General features: G+C 42.2%; 1 protein-coding gene across 9 annotated transcripts in view; it reads right to left on the minus strand.

Moving 5' to 3' along the window:
• The window catches only part of lyst (lysosomal trafficking regulator), a 74,939-nt gene that overhangs the window by 33,731 nt on the left and 20,830 nt on the right, over nt 1–20,378 (minus strand). For 6 of the 9 annotated variants that reach the window (XM_074646600.1, XM_074646608.1, XM_074646603.1 and 3 more), the window contains 8 exons: nt 16,403–16,493; nt 13,044–15,153; nt 7,402–8,350; nt 7,119–7,304; nt 3,777–3,933; nt 740–951; nt 571–637; nt 78–187 (listed from right to left, as the gene is read on the minus strand). In XM_074646600.1, the coding sequence (XP_074502701.1) occupies nt 78–187; nt 571–637; nt 740–951; nt 3,777–3,933; nt 7,119–7,304; nt 7,402–8,350; nt 13,044–15,153; nt 16,403–16,493 (3,882 nt within the window). The remainder of the gene's footprint in view (nt 1–77; nt 188–570; nt 638–739; nt 952–3,776; nt 3,934–7,118; nt 7,305–7,401; nt 8,351–13,043; nt 15,154–16,402; nt 16,494–20,378) is intronic. The other 3 variants (XM_074646607.1, XM_074646604.1, XM_074646602.1) reach the window with 3 other exon arrangements.

Here is a 20,378-nt window from a genome sequence, read left to right on the forward strand (position 1 = left end):
CATAAGCTATCAGTGTCAACACCCTGAACGCAAGCTAACAGTGCATCGCTGAGTGACTGATAGAGTTTGATATTTACTGTAGGTGGGGTCTTCTCCAGGAAGAGGCGAATCAATAGAGCCAGTTCCTCCGCTGTGATTCGCTGGCTCACCATGGCAACCAGCAGCTCCACTAGCACAGTCTGGCAATCTGAGTGTAGACCAATGAAGAGTAGATTACGTAAACGGTTTTCACTCACTTGGGCATGCACCACAGGCAAAAACTCAAAACAGCATCACTGCCTGCTTTGCTCTCAGCAAAAAAGGCCACAAATACATGACAATATCTTACAATGCCATATAAGATAAACTTAAATTCTATATAATGTATAACATCAATCCATTGGGTACAGATTTTCCCTAAAATGACTCAGACTGAGTATGACGTTTAAACCCTGAGGACCCAGTCGAAATGTCAGCAGCAGGAAACTGCAGCAAACTGAGTGTACCCAATTTTTTTTCCGTAGATGTCACACATGAATAATATCCTACAGTGTCAGATGAGACAAAAATAAGCCAGAAGAAATAACAAACCTGTAAAGGAGGGGTCTGTTTGGCTGAGGATGTTGTGAAAGCCAGACAGGATGGTTTTGACTCCTCCCTGTGAGGACCAGTACAAGGAGTCAGAGCAAAGTTGAGGAGAAAAGTAAGACAACTGAGGCGGTTAAGAGTAGTACAAAGAAAAATAAGTGGTCAGTCTGACCTGGTCGTAGAGCAGGGCAGCGTTGCGGTGGTTGGCGTGTACCGCACCCAGCAGACTGTGAAACACATGGCTCAGAACCTCCAGGTCTGGGGAGCCGGTGGCGAGTAGCTTCAGCTCCATTATGCAGATCTCCGGGAACAGCAGCACGCCACGCCCAGGCCCGTCCGCCACCACCGCAAAGTCACATACCGCAGCAGACTCCTCTTTCACTCCTAAGAAAACCACCACAAACACACCAGGGCCAGATCAGAGACACAACAAGAGACTCTCACATGGAGAAATGATAAACGTCACGCTGACTGGCAAGCCACGCCACATGTGCTAACACAGAAACGCACAGTGGCCGGCCGTGTTGCTTTAACATCTTCACAATCCACAGGCATTCCCTGCTTCAGCTCCGTCCTCCTGTCTTGGAGGCAGCTCATAAAAATTAGTTAGCATCAGTCCTGTGCTCAGCAGCCTCAGAGCAGCATGGGAGTCCCCTCATGATTTACAGGAGAGCAGCCCAGCAGGCTCTCACGCAGCTTCTGGGACCTCCTTTTATTAATGAAGCTTGCTCTCTCTCCCAATGCACAGCTACACAGTGTGCCTCCATATAATACTCTCATAACCACATATACAGTATACTGCTGGCAGTAAATATAAACTAAAAGGCGTATACCGACTGCCATCCTGGTATCCCTTAATATAATTTTGTGAAAAATTTAGATGCTTGTGTCAAGGTTGAATTTATTTGCAACAAACCACCAGTTTGCATTTCACCTCATTTTACATTGTGATTTTGGAAAAGAAATGTTCTTTTAGTCCACAAATCATTTCAAATAACCTCTTCTCATAGGATGTATAACAAGAGTTACGGATGTAACTACGGTTCTATGAATTCTGGATGACCGCCAGAGGACGGTGCTTTAGCACTGGATGGAGATATCCAGTGCTAAAGCACCGTCCTCTGGCGGTCAGGAAGAATGAAATAGAACCTATGTTTTTGAAAAAAAACAAAAACACTTCCTTAACATGATGTATTTCCATGGGCGTCGCAGCTCTTATACAAGGGTGGGACACCTCCCACTTTTTTAAATGATTAGTTTAGATGAAAATCAGTGCATCGTGTATCCACTCTGCGCTCTCTTCAGAGTGCCGTGTCAGTGCTTCATTATCAAATCTATTCCGCTTGCTTATTGAGAGAATACCCAAATCAATGAAATACCATACCATGTTTTCACTGCTCATTGGCGCACATCATTATAAAAACAAGACACTGATTATGATGTAGTTTCTCAGTCAAGGTTTAGTTACAAATCTGGACTAATGCAACATGGAAAACAATGGATTGACAATGACTATTGATTACAACAGTCATACTGGGCAATATGGATGCACATCTCCCAGTAAATAATTACCATCAAGTATTCAGCCAAGCCATAGCCTAGAATAAATATTATTTTATATTTTAAAATGAGTCACACAGCTGTAGGCCTCTAGGTTTTATTTTACTATTTGAGACATGAAGCTGCAGCCATAGCCTACAGGCTTATGGTTTCATTGTATAGCCAAAGCTAATTGTATAATATTGTGAGGAGCCAAAGTTCAGGGTTATATTTCATTATTTTCATTATTTTCTATAATTTTCTATTTATGTTATTGTTAATATTCACTTATCTTAAGAATCTATAGAAAATATTCTATTCAATAAATATTGTTTGTTTGTACCTCATTCTGCTCTGTATAGTGTTACATAGGGGCACTTTGACTGCAGTTGTCCTATCCACTTTACTTTATTAACAGAAATTGCAATTACATGCAAGCATAAAGAGATCCTCAAGTTTAAATAAACAATGAGTGGTTATTATCAATGATGCCTCTGAATTAGTCGTCAAATCAATTTCTGTACTTTAAGCTTTTTAATATCCTCAGATATATGATCTGGGGCCAACCACTTCCTCTGGACGAAATTACAAAATGTATCAAACCTCCTGTTAAAAGGCACCAGAATACAGGAAAGGACATCTATTCTGTTAAAAAAAATGTTGGCGGGAGGACCCCCAGACACCCCTGATTGAAAATGTGGATGGACAATGCATCCACATTTTCAATGCTTCCTACACCCATGTGTATTTCAAATTGAATCAGGATGTTCAATGTTAAGGAGAAATGGCCGTTTGATATGAGAGGAAGGACGGACTATTACCGCCTATTATTTGTCTCGCGTGAGGTCAGTGTTTCAGATTCACTGTTTTCCAGGACGAAAAAGTTTCCCAGGAAGCTAAAGTCTCGGACTTTGAGTCACAAGATCCAGCTTGTGAGGCCGCGGTGTGTGGTTGCCTGCAGTTGTAAAACGTAAAACAATGATTGTATTCTGAGGGGATGAAAAAGTAAAAAGGGTGTAATCAGGCCACGTTCTTAACCGGTGAGACCAGACTGGAGACGCAGAGCGAACACAAGAGGCTGTTGTGAGAAGAAAGAAAGCTCTCAGGCCCGTTTCTGCCATGTCATATGTGCGCAATAAAAACTAACCACTTGTTATTGCCAAATATCCTCCACAGCAAACGAAATGAGGATGTGTTTTTTTTACACTGCAAATTGCTTAAAAACCATGACTCTGGTCAACATGAATGCAAGGAAATGCAATAATGCATAATAATTCAACAAATGTGTTGAGCGATCAATTCAATAGCGGGAGAAGCAAGATTTCCCAAGGCTAAAAATCAGCAGGTTTAGAGGTTGAGACCAATACATGACCTCTTAATCCATCAAGATTAGTGTGTTGACATTTATCACCAACATAAACAAATGTGACAGAAGACGGAGTACATGACGTAAAAGTGATTTACAGCGTTCTTAAAATAACCCCAGGGAAGAAAAAGGCGTGAAAAATCTGCAGTGGAAGACTTAAAAGTAAAGCAAACAGTACAAGTAGCGTTAAACAAGCCTAATCATTAGGAGCAGTCAGGTGTGTGCAGTAGCTGTGGATTCTTGAGGAGGGTGGTAAGGTAAGAGTGAGGTGTGTGTGTGTGTGTGTCAGCCAGTGTGGACCTACCCTCTTCCTGCTTGGCCATGTCTTCAGGGTTGCTTTCGCTGTCAGCGTCGTAGCCCTCCTCCTCCCCCGGGGGCTTGACACCACAGCTCTGCACCTCGTCCACCTCCTCAGACAGATCGCCTGCCGGAGCCACCCCCTCCACCAACACCTGGAGCTTCTGACAGAAAGAGAAAGAGTGAGAGGGGAAGAGTGAGACAGCAAAAAAAAAAAGTTGTGAATTTCAACTTCATCGCCTGGTCAAGCTGTTGGTAAGATAAAATGTATTTCGCAATAGCTTACCCAAAGTTGTTTTTAAAAAAAAGGTCCAGGACTAAGAATGTTATGCTAAAATATACTAAGCATGACAAGCAGCGGTCCTATCACTAATACGGCGAATGAATTACCAACAAAATGTTTTCAAGTGAGGGGGGGAAAAAAAGTACACGATTTTGGTCATAAGACAAATATCAGCTGACTCGCAGGGCGCTCACACAGCCCAGTTCCTTGATGTGAACAGTCAGTCATCATACATGCACGTAGGCAAACACACACGCACACGCACACACTCACACACTCACACACTCACACTCACACACTCACACACTCACACACTCACACACTCACACACTCACACACTCACACACTCACACTTACACTCAAGTAAACAGTTGAACTCTAAACTGTTTACCAGTTCAAAGAAGAGGCTTACTGTAATGAACACCTATTCTTTTCAGCATAATACCAGGCAGCTTTGATATTCAATTGTGGGTGAAGTGAACATTTTAAAGTGGACAAACTTTGTGGTGGAAGACTAATCTTGGAGCTTCATAGCACATACTTGTAATGGTTAAGTGAACATCACACTCGGCTGGGCTCACTGAGAAAGAGCTAAGCTCTTAGGAAATAGGTAAATCTATTATATAAAAAGCTAAATCCTCCTGTGTTGGAACAGGCTTAGTCAGACAGGCATTTTAAGACTTGTGAAAAACACATCTGAGGCGGTGAGAGAGGAGGCACCCACTACCAGGCCGGTAGTCGTTTTAGTGAGAACAGACAGAAGGAAAAGTATTATCTTTTTACAATATCTTTTCGGTATTCGTCTCACTTCCTGAAGCAAATAAAAGCAGCGACATAACCATAACCATATATGGTCTTGAAAAGTGTTCATTAATGTAGCCTACATCAATAGTGACGCTCTTGAGAAGGCGGAAGTTGTTGTGACTAAGGACATGTGTGAATATTTTAACTGCTATATTCTTTATATTCTTATGAAGACTATGTTGAAATAACTTACATTAAAGTGAGAGTAGGCAGAATGTTTTTAGCATCATTGGTAACAAATTCCATAATAACCTTTCAGCATATTGTAATTCAAGTGTTCTGAGAGAAAACTAGACTTCTACACCTCCTCATGGCTCTGCTTTCAGGCTTTAGAAAATCTAGCCCCGTGACAGGAGACTTTGGCCAATCACAGGTCATTTCAGAGAGAGAGCGTTCCTATTGGCTGTTCATTCAACTAAGGCAGTTTTCAATCACTCTCGAACTCTGATCGGATCAAACTCCGTTTGGAGTTTGCGAGTGATTGACAGCTGCTCAGAGACGGCAGGTTCCAGCTCGGCTCTGATTGGTTGTTTTCCTCCGGTCTCTGAAATCTTGCAGATGCCATTAGGAGCAACGGCGGACACTGGAGGACACCGGAGGACACAGAGGCCTGTCTCATGCACTACTGTCAGGATATAGTGACTGTTTTATAAAAATAACTTTTTTTTAAATCATATTTGCTCCAATCTCGCCTACTGCTGCTTGAATATGTAAAAATCTTTTAAACAAAGTACCATCAGTGACCTGTTTGGGTTTCAAAATGACACCATGCTCGCTCATGTTTGCATCCACTGCTTGGTCTAAACAAGGGCCATCATTATGTACGTCTGTTGTTTTGTTGCACATCGGGCAGATAACGGCTGCTTAGCAACATGGTGCGAGTGGCCATACACAGCCGCCCTGATGCTTGACGACACTCGGCCGGAAAATGATTTTCCTCTCATTGTACGGTTCGCTCCTAAATAAACACCACTGCTCTTTATATTTTGCCGTGGCGTTCAGCCAAAGAAGCTGTGCGAGGTGACTGAACACAATCTGCTTCATTCTACTGGGGAAAAAAGCAATTTAAAAAAATCAACCGGATATGAAATATCCTTTTTATCAATCTGTTGTGTTTGAATGAACTTTATCAAGCAAAGATTCATTGTCCCCTTCACAGCGGCTCATTGGGCACACTGGAAGATAAGTTCATATTATTGGGTTACACACAACAAGATGCAGTTTGTTTGTGGTCACACTCATAGATATGAAACTGTTTTAAAGCTATGGTCGCTCACACATGCTTATTTAAAATTGTATAATCTCTTTTGACTCTCCAGTTCTCACCCCTGTCTGACACCTTGAGAAACATTTGCCACTATGTTGAAACTAGTGATGAGAATTTGTTTAATGAAGTGTAAGACAAGTACTTTACCTCTACTGACAGTAGAGAGACAACAGGAAATTAGAGGAGAGAGATGGGACATGCAACAAAGGTTTATGGTCAGCACCTTGAACCCAGAGGCCACTGACTTACTAATTTTATAGCAGCAAATTAAATCGTAGCAACATTCACCAAGTGGATAACTATAGTGTACACTGGCACTTTGCGTCATGGGTAGCAGACTGCAAAGGATTTTGAAAAAATATTTATTTGCGATTATTTTGACTGATATTGCTATAGCGATATGATTTGCAATATGGGCGGGAATGTTAATGTTGTTAATCATTATTCTCATTTTCATTGTAAAACATATTAAAATGATTATGGTGTGATTTTTGCGGGGATCTGTACCATACAAAGATGATTTCTTAAGTCTGTAGAATATGATGTTTAGGTGAGGATTTCTCTGCAGCACCACAATATTTCATTTAAAAATGGTATTTTGACAACATTTCACCTTTAACAAAATTCGCCTGCTGCAGTTTGAAAATTGCAGAAGGACATATTGCGATTTCGATAAAATTTCGATAAATTGTGCAGCCCTAGCAAAGATGAAGTAGTAGTTTTGCAGAAAATGTGCACATACGGTGCAACAAAAGCATTTATAGTTTGAATTATACCTTGAAAAAAAGCTTGATTCTACTGAGTAGAGGCTGTCCAGCAGAAAAGATAAGTAGAGTAACATTTTGCCAAGAGCTTTATACTGATGAATATGGATAGTACCTCCTGTAGCAGCAGAGGAGTCAAGTGTCTGACTGGCTATAACCTGAACTTTCCTCTTGATACACAAGTAGCTCAAAAATCTTGAGAATATAAAAAGGTGCATTAACTTCACTCACAGGTTCTCCCAAGGCAGGACTCACCCTGTCTGGCTTCTCCTCAGGGGGATCAGGACAGGATGACACCTCTGCCATGGCCACTCTCAGGAGTGAGTCGAACAGAGGAATAGCGAGGTCCGAGTTTACCACCCCGGAGCGAGAGAGCTGGTCTCTCACCTCAAACAGGGTCTCTTCCACTGATTGGAGCTACAGACGAGAGGAGACATAACAGTTTAATTGTTTTTTTTGTGGTTGATGTGGTTAGGGATTGGCTGATTGATTAGTATGATATTAAACTACATACCTGATAAGAAAGCTCAGGCTCTATCCTCTGCAGGGCCGAGTTAGCACTGTGCAGACAAATAGCCAGCAAGGCCTCAAGGAGACGAATACTTTGTAGTTGCCACTCTTCCTCCAGCTTCTTTGCAGGATCTTTGGTTTTCCCCTCAGCTGGACCAGTGCCGAGGGCGTCGGCTGAATCATGAGATGTCTCCTCCAGTCCCAGTGAGGCCGCCAGGGCCGTGGACTCAGGGCTGCCTTTGCCCTTACCATCCCTCTTTTTCTTTGCCTTCCCGTCCTTGGTTTTACAGGAAAGTTTCTGAATAACCATGGCCATGAGGCGCAAACAGACATCCAGTCCTCCGAGCCTGAAGAACTGCCTCTGAAACAAGGGGCTGGCCAGGTAGATCCACCGACACACTGACCAGACATCTGCAGCGCATCGTACCTGCTCTTTGGAGGGCAGAGCCACGCTATCTGGGGAGAGGTAAGGCAGTCGCCCGCCAAGAGGTTCACTGGCTGTACTGTCGTAACCCGAAGTGTCCTCAGAGTCATTGGCTGAGTCCCGGTCAGAATCGGCCTCTTTGCTAACACAGAGGAAGGCCACGCACAAGAAGAGGTTGATAACGTGAAGGTGGGTCTCTGCTCGGCTCCGCCCTGGTCCACGACCCTGCCCGCTCCGACTCTTATGGCGTGGATATGCCTCCTTTAGGCCTTCGTAGAACTTGCTGAGGCTCTGCGGGCCCTCTCCAGCCCCTCGGGACCCCAGTTCCTCAGCCAGGCCCAAGACGGCCTCCCTTTCTTCAGCATCGGCGCTCTCCAGCTCCTGAAGCACCCCGTCAGCCTGCTGGTGTCCAATGCCTATTATCAGAGTCTCAAACACCTTCAACGCCAAAGGGCGTGTCTGGTCTAAGTAGACGAGCTCCGTCACCTGATTGAGCCCGTTACAACTGATGAAAAGGTCTCTGATCACCCTGTAACAGAAAATATTGGAAACTAAGCAAACAGAAAATGGACATAAACATTACACACACTAAATATAAAAACAGGCAAATAGCAAGACTCACAATTGAACACTTTAATACACTATGCTATTCATTTACTTAAAGGTACAGTGTGTAGAAGAGACCTGCTCCGTATGTAGATATAAACGGCTCATTCTAAGGTAACGAAAACACAACAATCCTTATTTTCAGGTGATTATACACTAAAGAAAACATACTTATTAATATTATATTCCATTTCTGCCAATAGATCCCCCTAATTGTTACACACTGGTCTTTTAAGTATTACCCTTGGAAGAATATAGCCATGAATGTGCCTCTCACTGGAGGAAAGGATTCAAATGGTGACCGAAAGGGTAGATGTGAATTGCACACATTTAAACTCTCCCAGCAATTAAAATAATTGGCACCACTCACTCTAATCTAACGAACTCTGCAACTAGTCAATCAGAGGCAAAGCCGCTGCCACCACACACATACACACACACCACCGTCACACTCCTTCCTCCACTGATTTCATTTCCTCCCGTCGGGTTGCAGATATAATTTCCCCCAGGGCACAACAACTCCTTTAAGTATATTAGTCAACTTCTATTAACATGATAAATGAACTGTGAAGGACACCACACGCTAACCCCTGAACACACCTGCTATATTTGTACGTTTCCAAATTTATATACTGCATTTGCTTTGTTACCTAATGTCTTTTTTGTGTTTATTTTGCTGAACCACAAAGACAAATTTATCTGAATGTGAATCATACGTTCAGTTAGCAAAACAATGTTGACACTTTACCCTTTTAAATTTGTTTACTACTGGTATACACACGCTATTTAGGCAGTGATAAATAATAAATTACACTATTACAACGCAGGGTAAATTACCTTAAAAGAATAATGTGTCACCTGAGTGAAGGTTAAATCAACATTTGGTAAGAGAACAACGCTCTCAAGAGATGTGCCGACATTATACACTGACACACTGAAAATAAAATCACTTTAATCTCAGCATGGGATTGTTTACCCAGTATGTTAAGGAGCTGAAACAGATGTTCACTTGAAGCTCTGAAGCCCAGAGCATGAAATGGGTATATTTAATAAATAATAAACTTGCAGATTTTTTCCCCTCCAATTCAAACTTTTTCCATCTCGTCCTCTAAATTAACGTAGAGTTGATTAATTCTGCTTTTTCAGAACATTTCCTCTTTTCATTAGTGGTGTGCAAGACCATCAGGGTGACTATCCATTAGCCTGAATATTTAATGCTCTCATCTGAAAAATACAGTGCTCTGTTGTGCAGAAAAGCTACAGGAGCGGTGCAAGACGTCAGAGGATGTGCAGCTTTGTGAAGTTTACTTGTCTTTTAGTTTATCTTGCGACAGCATGCTTTTAAATCAATGTGTGCACTGTAGCTTCTGTACTATTATTTAAGCCATTTAGGTGAAGGATAAGATCACCCAAACAAAAAAACATCTGTCATATAATCATCTTAACCTTTGTCATTCAATACACTACTGAAGTGTGTGAGACTGAGCCTTCTCCCAAACTATCAACATTCACATGGCGCCCTCAGAAGGCAAACAAATATAAATGTCCAGCTTGTGTAAATGTTTGAATACACTGAGGGTGAAAATCAATATTTACCTCATTATATCCTATCCTTGTATTTGCTGACAATAATTTGATCTACAACACTGCAAGAAGATATTCCTCAGACCAGTGTGGAGATTGTTCATACGGTCAGGATAAACATCACATATAAGGTATACTACTGGGCCCTGCTGATTATGCTGAATGTGATGTTTGGAGACATTTTAACCAGCTGACATTTATTTAACAGTTTGGGAGAAGGATGAGTTAAAAGTTATAAAATATATAATTGGCCCACCAGATGGAGCCGTATAGTTTAACCGAGTGAGATTCACCATATAGAAGCAAGGATGGGTGGTTTGTACAGAAGCAGTTCAGTAAGCAGCATCCTTCAACAAATCATTTTCTTGTTCTTGCTGTGCGGTAAATATTGCAATTTGGTTTCCAATGTTTTAGGACATACTGAATTTTTTTTTTTAAATTCATAAGACCAGTCGTACATTACATTTTAGCAACCACTGTTGTATTTACCAGCGACCTGAAGATTCAATAAAATTGTACAACAGTGATAAAGCAGACTAGAAGAACTGCGGTGAAGAACTACGGTGGCCAACGCGAAAACGCAAATGTCCCTCTCTAGAGCCAGTTGTTGTAAGAGTACTGTAGGTCATTTGGAGCAAAGCCAGTGTTAAGAGTGTGTGTGTATTTGGGAAGTGAGTCGTGAAGCAGGAGGGAGAGAGCGCCGGCGCCGGGAGCGAGTAACATTATTGACTCTGGCCTAAGCAGGAAAAGTTAATGGAGTTTGGTTTGCCCGTTCTAGGCGACTGTATGAAGATAGCGGTGCAACATGGTGGACTCCGAGGAGAAGACCCGCTCCCTGTAGATATAAACGGTTCATTCTAAGGTAACGAAAACAAAGGTGATTATACTCTAAAGGAAACATACTTATAAATATTATATTTCATTTCTGCCGATAGATCCCCCTAATTGTTACACATTGGCTTTGTCCGCTTGATGTTTCACTTTGCTATATTTGCGTTTTTTCGGCGCTGTGTTCGCCATTTTCGTAGCTTCCTCTTGGATGTGTGCTTACGATCTGGCACCTGGTCGCTACGTTTTTATAGAGGTTGACGCCCAGAAACATCCCGAACACACAGCAAAATAAGAATATACAGGCAGATGAGTCTCTGCAGATACAGACACCACCACACACTTCTGGTGGGTCAAGTGATGATTGAAAGTGATTATTTTTGTATGAGTCCATATATTGCTTTTAGGAGAATCCTACTCATTGTGTTTAAGTAGAACACCAATCATGCTCTCTGAAAGTGAGATTTATCTGAACATAAGACTTGATGCCTTTTATATAAGCACAAGGACATAAAATTGTCTCTAAAGTGTCTTTTGAAAAGGCTCAGATGACAGAACCACAGCTGTAAAGACTTTGAATGCCAGTCAAACCTGCAGAGAGCAGAACGCCATACTGAATTTTAATAAGGAAACCTATCCGCCCACCACTGACAGACTGCCTCAAAGCATCCATCCATCCATTTTCTATTCACACTGATCCTGTTTAGGGTCGCATGGGGATTCATCGTATCCCAGCACGCATCGGGAAGGATCCAGCACCAGCCTAGACAGGTCACCATGATTAACACGCAGACAGACACATTCACACATATGGGCAATTCAGTGTTCCCTTAACGGATTGCCTCAAAGCAGAGAACTCAATATATAACTAATAATATCCAAACCAAAAGTAAAAACTAATTAATACATTATTATACCAAATTTGGCAGCATTTTGTTAAATGTGTCTGGACAAATACCACAAGCACCTGCTTTAGTCAGACAACTGTACTCATAACAGTGTTACATAAACAGTCACTAATCTGCCATCTGTCACTCAGTCCACACAGCTGTAATAAATTATTGATTAGCATCAATTAGCAATGACCTGGTGAGACAGATCTAATGACAAACAATGTCCAAGTGGATTAGGTGTCTATTTTGAGCTGGCTGATTATATTTGCTTTATGTGATCGTATAAAAGGATCAGGATCCAAAACGTTTTTCAAAACAACCACCTGCATCACTTTAATGTAATGACTAGGGCTGTCAATCGATTCAAATATTAAATCGTGATTAATCGCAAATTTTGTATCTGTTCAAAATGTACCTTAAAGGGAGATTTGTCAAGTATTTAATACTCTTATCAACATGGGAGTGGACCAATATGCTGCTTTATGCAAATGTATGTATATATTACTATTGGAAATCAATTAACAAAACAAGAAAATTACAAATATTGTCCAGAAACCCTCACAGGTACTGCATTTAGCATAAAGAAATATGCTCAAATCATAACATGGCAAACTCAAGCCCAACAGGCAACAACAGCTGTCAGTGTATCAGTGTGCTGACTTGACTATGACTTGACCAAAACTGCATGTGATTATCATAAAGTGGGCATGTCTGTAAAGGGGAGACTCGTGGGTACCCATAGAACCCATTTTCATTCACATATTTTGAGGTCAGAGGTCAAGGAACCCCTTTGAAAATGGCCATGACAGTTTTTCCTCGCCAAACTTTAGTGTAAATTTGGAGCATTATTTAGCCTCCTTCCCGACAAGCTACTATGACATGGTTGGTACCAATGGATTCCTTCGATTTTTTTAGTTTCATATGCTGTATCTTCACTCTAGCTTTAAAACTGAGCCCGCTACAACCTAAAAACCGCAAGCTGTATTAATGCGTTTAAATAAATTAGTGGCGTTAAAATGTTTGTGTTAACACGTTATTATCGCATTAACTTTGACAGCCCTTAGTAATGACAAATTAGTCTAAACGCATTTACAAGCACATTTACTTAATCCAAGAATAGCTTGCAGCTACACATCTTTCTTCCTAAAAACAAAATGAATTTAAAACACATCTTTGGCAGAATCCTGAAATGTGGTCCAATACTACAGGGAAAACTCAGAGAGAGTGACAAAAACAACCACTGAAAAAAAGACAGATGACCAAAGAAAAATAGGGCTCAAGAATCAAACATAATGATGTAAAATCGCTCACCTTGATTTGAGAAGGGCGGGTAACGTCTGCAGGTAAATGAGTAGTACCTCCACAGGCAGGCACTGTGTGTGATAGCTGCAGACTTGACTACAGACAGTGGAAACCCCCAGCTGTTGGGCATGGTGGGCCAGCTCTACCCCTCTCTGCAGCACAGGGTTGAAGATGTGTGTGTAGAGCTGCCACTGCACTATAGCATTGCCCCGCAGGGTCAGGTGGCACACATGGCCGGCTATCTGCTGGCTCAGCTGCCAATCCTCACCAAACACTAGCTCTTGATAGGCCTCCAGAGCGTCCCACTTCCACAGCATGTCCTCTGCCCCCCCTCCACTCGGCAGAATACCCTGGGAGCGGTAGCACAGACTGGTAGAAATGGCTGAAGGCTCCCCGTGCTGCAGTGTCTCCTCCAGGCCTGGCAGCTGGCTGCTGTCCAGAGTGCAGATGTTACAGGAGGCCAGCTTGGCTTTCTCTGAGGGTTGTCCCCCACCAAGCTGGTCTAGGATCAGTCGGCCCAGGACGCTGAGAACATGAGACTGGTAACTACGCAGACCTGGAGCTTGGAAGGCATGCAGCAAGGGTCCTACGACTGAGCAGGGGTCCATACAACAGCATATTCCAACAGCCTGCACCCCAGCCAGCACCTGCAACACAGCTGGCCCGCTGGGGGACAGTCGCTGCAGGAGCCGCAGACATTGGTGAGCACAGGCAGCCAGGCAGCAGCAGCGCTCGGGGTAACGCACCGCATCACCATCCATCCCTTCCTTGCCTTCTCCATCCTCTTCAAAGGGGTTGCGTCTAGCAGCCTGCTTGAAAGCCGAGACGGGCAAACCTGACAGGTCTCTGTGGTGATGCAGGAAGTGGGAATATTCACAGCGACGGTGGCGGCGTCTGGCGCACACGGACTGATGCAGCTGTTCCGACTTTGCCTTCTTGACAGCACTGATGATCTTAAAGACCCCTGCGATGAGACCTCGTAGCCTCTCTGAAACCTCGCCTCCTACTTCAGAGTCCCTTGCCCTGCCAAGTCCTTCCAGCCGCAGCACCGTGGCCTCGAACAGCTCCAGGCCGCGGTGCTGGACAAACTCGTGGATGAGCTCCAGCGCCTGGCTAAAGAAAAAAGGGTTGGGTGTGGAAGCCTGCAAGCAACCTAGCAGCACTTGTAGTACTCCCTCTAGTAGCTCTGGCAGCAGTAGCGCTCTGTGGCGATAGCGGGAGAATGAAAAGTCATCCTGGACCTCCTGCAGGGTCTTCTTTTGCCGAGGAGCGAAAGGGTCATTCTGTCTGTCCAAGCAGCTCTGGATTTTGAGGGTGGCTCTTAGCAGGTCTGTCAGACTGCGTCTCAGGCTATCTGGGAGGGTTTCACTCTGACTCACATCCACTGACATCAGGTGCAGGATGGTGCGTAGAAGCATCCTCTGGACTAGTGCGATTGGTTCTTCCGTCCAGCCTCCAGCAAGCTCCTCTGCCCCCGCTCCTCCTCCACCTCCACCCCCTGGACCGCAGCAATCTCCAAACTCAGTCAGGATCTCAGTGAGAGTGGGTACGACACTGACCGCCAGGCCTGGGTTGTGGTTGATGCTCATGTCAAACTTACAAACCTTCTCCAGCAGGGAAAGCAACACATGGCAGAGATCAAAGGGCGAGTTTTCCATGCGGTTGAAAATGGATATTGCAGCTGGGTCTGTCAGGGTTTCAGTGTCCGCCATCTGGGAGCCAGGGGCCCGGGGGTGTGGGTACGGTGCACTCATGGTTTCTGCGTTGGGGTTGGCGGCGGTGGATGTTAACTGGGAGGCCTCTGAACGATGATGCTGACAGCTTACACGGATGGTGGAGCCATGTGACCTTCGGCTCCTCGCACCACCGGGGCCCGGGACAGCTTTGTCTTCAGGGTTGGCTTCCGAATCTGAGGTAGAAACCTGAGACTTCCGAGCATCCTTTACAGAGTATTTCTGCGCCGTCCTGCGTGACCTCCGTGACTTCCAGGTGCCACTGCCGACACGGGACCTCTTTCCAGAGCTCTGTTCATCTGTCGCAGCCTTCTGTCCTGCTCTGAGAGGGGCGGCCTTCACCTCCCGGCTGAGGAACACCTCCAGTAGGGACGGCAGGGTGAAATCTGTCAACATAAAGAAATCTGTCAGTTTTATTCTGGACATACTGTACATGAAGACCTATATACCAAATGTACTTCTAGACCAGTTGTTTTCCAAGCACTGTGGATTTTTAATGCGTTCTGTGACTTTTTCTCTCACTCTGACCCGCCGGAAATCCCCCGTCAGAAACTCATGTGCACTCGCACTTTGACTCTCACAGACGCACTCAATAAAATCTATTCTGAGGCAAATTATATCACTGGTACAGGGGCAATGTAATGTAAAAAACATTCCAGTCTAAAATATGTTATTTTATTTTTTTCTCTGCAACCATCTTGCGTCCCCATTGGAGGTCCCGACCCCCAGGATGAGAACCACTGTTCTAGACATACATACTGTTATTTTTGCGTCACACCAAACTTAAATTGTATACTGAAGTCATATTGCATTTATGCCTGCTTATGTCACATTTTAGGAATTGTTTTCTTTTTTCAAACATCAGCCATTTTAAATTTCCAATTTCCAAAAAAACCCATTTTTTTTTAATGTAAGATGAGTAACATAAAGCTTAGCTGCAGCCATTCTGTTTGTTAAAACACACTGAGTGAGTAAGAATTAATTAGAGTAAAAATGTCTAGGGTCCATGTTAGATTGGATCAGCAGTCCTGTACTAAATACCGGTGTCATCCTGAGGTCACAGGCCTCTGCAGCCACTACTCTTCTCCTGTTGTGTGACTGGCTGCTTATGTTTGTAACACTAAGATTCAACATAATGGAGACATTGACTGCAACGATTAACGACAAGTCATCCATTTGCACTGTTAAGCAAGTCAAATACATTAAACATAAAAATGAGTCATTCGACATCACAGACGCTATTTACAGTCAAAAGCAATGTGCACACATTCCACTTCCTTCACATAAACCCTCCAAAGCGAATGCTGAAACATGCTTAACCTTAATAATTACGTAAAAGATGAAGCATATATATAAATAAACAAAGTTAGAGAACATTTCTGGCCCATGAAATGCTGTCTGCATTTCAGCTCGTCTGTACAAACGATAAGAATGTACAGTTTGCAAATCACAGAGAACTGTAACGCACAGCACATTTTACACTCATAAAATAAAGTATGTAAATTGAAATCATTAGTTACAAACCAGGAATAAGAGGCAGTCACATGCCATTACAGCTGCGCAGTGTGACGTATGTGCTGTTAACATCAACATTAACATGAACAAGTAATAGAGTAAGTCTTTGTGGGTACTGACCTGGGGCTTTTTCCTCCTGCACAGGGATCTTCCAGACCAGCGGTAGTAGAGACAGCAGCAAAGTGAGCAGCTCCTCCCGGCAGGTCAATTCCTAAGAGTGCAACAAAACACACTGAGGTTACCAAGAAAGTTTCCCTGCCCCTCTGGTCACTCTGAAGTCACACCCAGACACTCCCATCAAGATAAACTCTCCATATTCAGGACAAATGTCCCTTTGTGTTTCGCTACTTTCAACATAGAGAATTTAGCTATTTTAAGATTAGCTTTGTATCTGAATTCAACTGTTTTTCAGAAATATTTTCATTCCACGAGATATTTTTTTGTTTATTCGTGTGCATTTAGTTAGCTAGTTATTAGTTAGTTAGTCTTCAGTGAAATGTGTCAGAGAGCAATGTAGCATCTACATGACGGCCTTAATTCCAAGACCCTGGGGATCTCATGTCTAACCAGGGCATACCTCACAGCAGAGAGAGAACCAACTCCTTCATGTGTTAATTAAAAACAATCAACCTACACAATTGGCAATTTTCTTTTCATTGTATAATGCATTGTGCAATCATTACATGTTGTGCAGTTTCTATAAAGTAATGGGTCTGTCACCGTTGTGCTGTTTATGCAAAGCCAAAGGCTGCCAGAAATGACTGATTGATGAGTAACTCACTAATCAAGTAGGCTTTTCGTTAGATACTCTCTTACTCTAACTCTGGTTATTTACATTAATACTTTTACTTCTATTTAATTATAGTTTTTGGATACTTCAACTATAGCCTGACCAATATTGGATTTGAGAAGTTGATACTTTACTGATATCGGTATCTGATAGCAATATATCTATTGACTTTATTTTTTCTAAAAAGGCAACAAAGAACACCAGCTGGGATCGAACCGGGGATGTGGCGGTTACATAAAAACACAAAACCGACCAAACTTGTTTTTTCTACATACTGAGCAGGACATTTTATAGTGTAAAAATTAACTTGTCAGGGCTCACTGGTGGACACACTGTGCGATGGTAACACAAATTACCTCAAACCTATTTTGGCATTTCTGTACTGACATTTCTTGGCTAACATGTACACTGATACAATATATCTTCAAAAAGTTAATATCGGCAGATATATGAGCCTGGCAAATTGATTGGTGTAGCTCCAACTCTAACCACCTCTGACTGTAATTATACAGCTTTTTATCTGGTTGTAGCCAAGCATTTGCAATTTGAATTATTCAGTTGATGATTTACCCAGAGATGACAGTTGCCTGTCATTTAACACTTAGTCAGTTGGAAAAAAATATACAAATATATAAAATATATTAAATATCCCTGACATTTACCCCCCAAAATTTGACCATTATATTTTATGTTTCTTTTACATAACTATAGGAATACTGGTTATGTGTGGACATTTTTACGAATGCAATGAATAAGAGTCTTATGTAAGGAAAATCTTACTGAGATGGACCTGAGTCATCTAAACAGAGTCAGAACTAAACAGACAGAGACCAGGTGGCACAGAGTGGGAGTATTTAACAGCACAGTGGAAAAAAATCCAACTCAAATACATTTTCTACTTAATTCAAACAGAACATTTATGATTTGAAACCTTGTTTTGCAAACCACAAGTTCTTACATACCACACATAAATAAATGTTAATAAAGAGTCTGGTTTATAAAGCATCTCTGCCTGATTGTTACTAAAGGCTTGACTCCATTCAGGCCACAGCTGACGCACACAGCTGGAGCTTGTGATAACACACTAACTCATGAATGCATTACATTTCTGTACTGAAGGCTCCCATTAAAAAGAGAAAATATAATGAATGTGTGTGAAATTAGGTGTGAACAATACGAGGCCACAAGGATGCTGACGCACAGGGTCACATTCATCACATTACAATATTTCATTCAATAGTGCATTTGTTGCTTCAAGTCAGAAGATTAGAAAGTTTAGAAACCTTCTTCTTTAAGAGACTGTTGGCATGAAAATAACTGAACTTGGTGGTGATCCCATCTTTCACTCTGGAGCCTAGAGACCGTTTCAGAATAGATCATTATTTACATTATGTCAAAAGCCTGTTTATTCACTGAATTTCACATGATCGGCATCAAAGCACTTAGGAGTCATTATGTTTTATGTAGGTTGACATCCGACTCTGCAGCGGCACCATGTCTGACACAGGGAACCATTGAAGACAAATGCCAAACCCCAATGCTCAAGGTCATATTGTTTTCAACTTTATCCTGATTTCTGACCATTTATGTGCAGCGCTGAAATTGTCATGTAAAAGCCCCATAATTCACTCTGGATAGGAGCATCTCCTAAATTGTTACTTGACCCAAAAAACACTCACAGATCAGATCAATATATAGAAACACAGAGTTCAGTGTAGCCAGGGCTCTGCTGGACCAGTACTAGGCAGAGGAAACACTGGGCTCTGTCAGAGCTTGGTGTTAGTTAACAGAGCAAACAATACCTGCTTCTGTGAGGCCATTCCTATCATTTAACATGAGCACCTAAATAGAGTGCTCACAACTCAGTGTCGTAGATAGGTGTTAACAAACAGAGTGGCTACCTTTGACCTTCATGGTACAGTATTTCCACCAATATTGTGCCAAACCAAGTCCAAACGATATCTGTAAAAGACATTTTAAACGAAGAGTAATACTGATATATTTTGTGTATTGTATGATTAAAATATCCTTAGTGGGTATATCCTAAATGGATTTGCATATCAGCATCAACATCCTGCGTACAACAAAAGCAGAACGAAGAGACCAACTTGGGCAACGCGTGGGCAACGCAGAGCTCATTTCCTCTTGAGATATGACCACCATGCAAGCTGTAGTAAAACCAGCCACAGATTTAGAGAGGTAGCCTAATCGGCCACTACACAAATACAGAGACAATATTGTCCATGTGATGGTTTAATAATTGGGTAAAGTGTCTGGAAATCAAAACAGGCAATAGGTCTGTACCAAATGTCTTCTCGGCATAACCCTTACAAAATCCTCAATTTGAATAAAGTGATTCATCGGATAAAATTAGTTAGTCTTTTATTTATTTTAAGTCAACTTTCTTTAATGAATATAACAAAAGTGCCTTCCTTTGTGTGCAACAGGCAGCAGAGCAAACAGTTTTATGACTACAGTGAAAATGTTGTTTTTGAAAGGCTAAACGCAAACAAATACGGATTAAAGCAGAATATTTTGTTAGATAAAAACATGTTGTGAATTTTGGACTTTACAACGCTCTGGAGTTATTGGAAATGTCTGGATCACACAAATCGGAAACAATCCTACGCAGCCGCCACTGGAGTCTAATTCTAAAAATAGTATAATACTAATAATATCAGTTTAGCCTGATCTTTATCTGCAATTATTCAGTACAGCCCTAGGGTTTTGTCTGATCAAAATATCATCAACTATTCTGAAAGTTATATGATAGTGCTGTCAACTGTTCTAAATGGATTTGCATATCAGCATCAACATCCTGCATTCAACAGCAGCAGAACGAAGAGAAAAACGTTCTGCCATCAATCAGATAATCAAGCAACGTGTGGGCTCTGCAGAGCTCATTTCCTCTTTAGATATGACCACCCTGCAAGCTGCAGTAACACCAGCCACATATGTAGAGAGGCAGCCTAATTGGCTACTAAACAAATATAGAATTGGGTAAAGTGTTTAGAAATCAAAACAGGCATTCAGTTTCTCATGTCTGAGGTCAGGTACAGTCATGAAAATATAAGCATCTACTAATGTGGAAAAAAAAACTGACGACTTTTCACTGGTTTTATTGCGCTGTGGTCATCAAATACCGCTTTAATCTTACCATATGATGTCTGTCTGATGTTATGTTTGCATAATCTTTGTTTCTATTATCACGTGTTTGCATTACACTGTATATCTCTATCGCAAACTCTGTCTGCAATTTCCTTTCGAGGAAAAGAGATAAGTCGCAGCAGAGGTTATGTAGGCTTA

This window comes from Sebastes fasciatus, chromosome 9 (assembly GCF_043250625.1).
Source record: "Sebastes fasciatus isolate fSebFas1 chromosome 9, fSebFas1.pri, whole genome shotgun sequence".
NCBI classification, from domain to species: Eukaryota; Metazoa; Chordata; class Actinopteri; order Perciformes; family Sebastidae; genus Sebastes; species Sebastes fasciatus.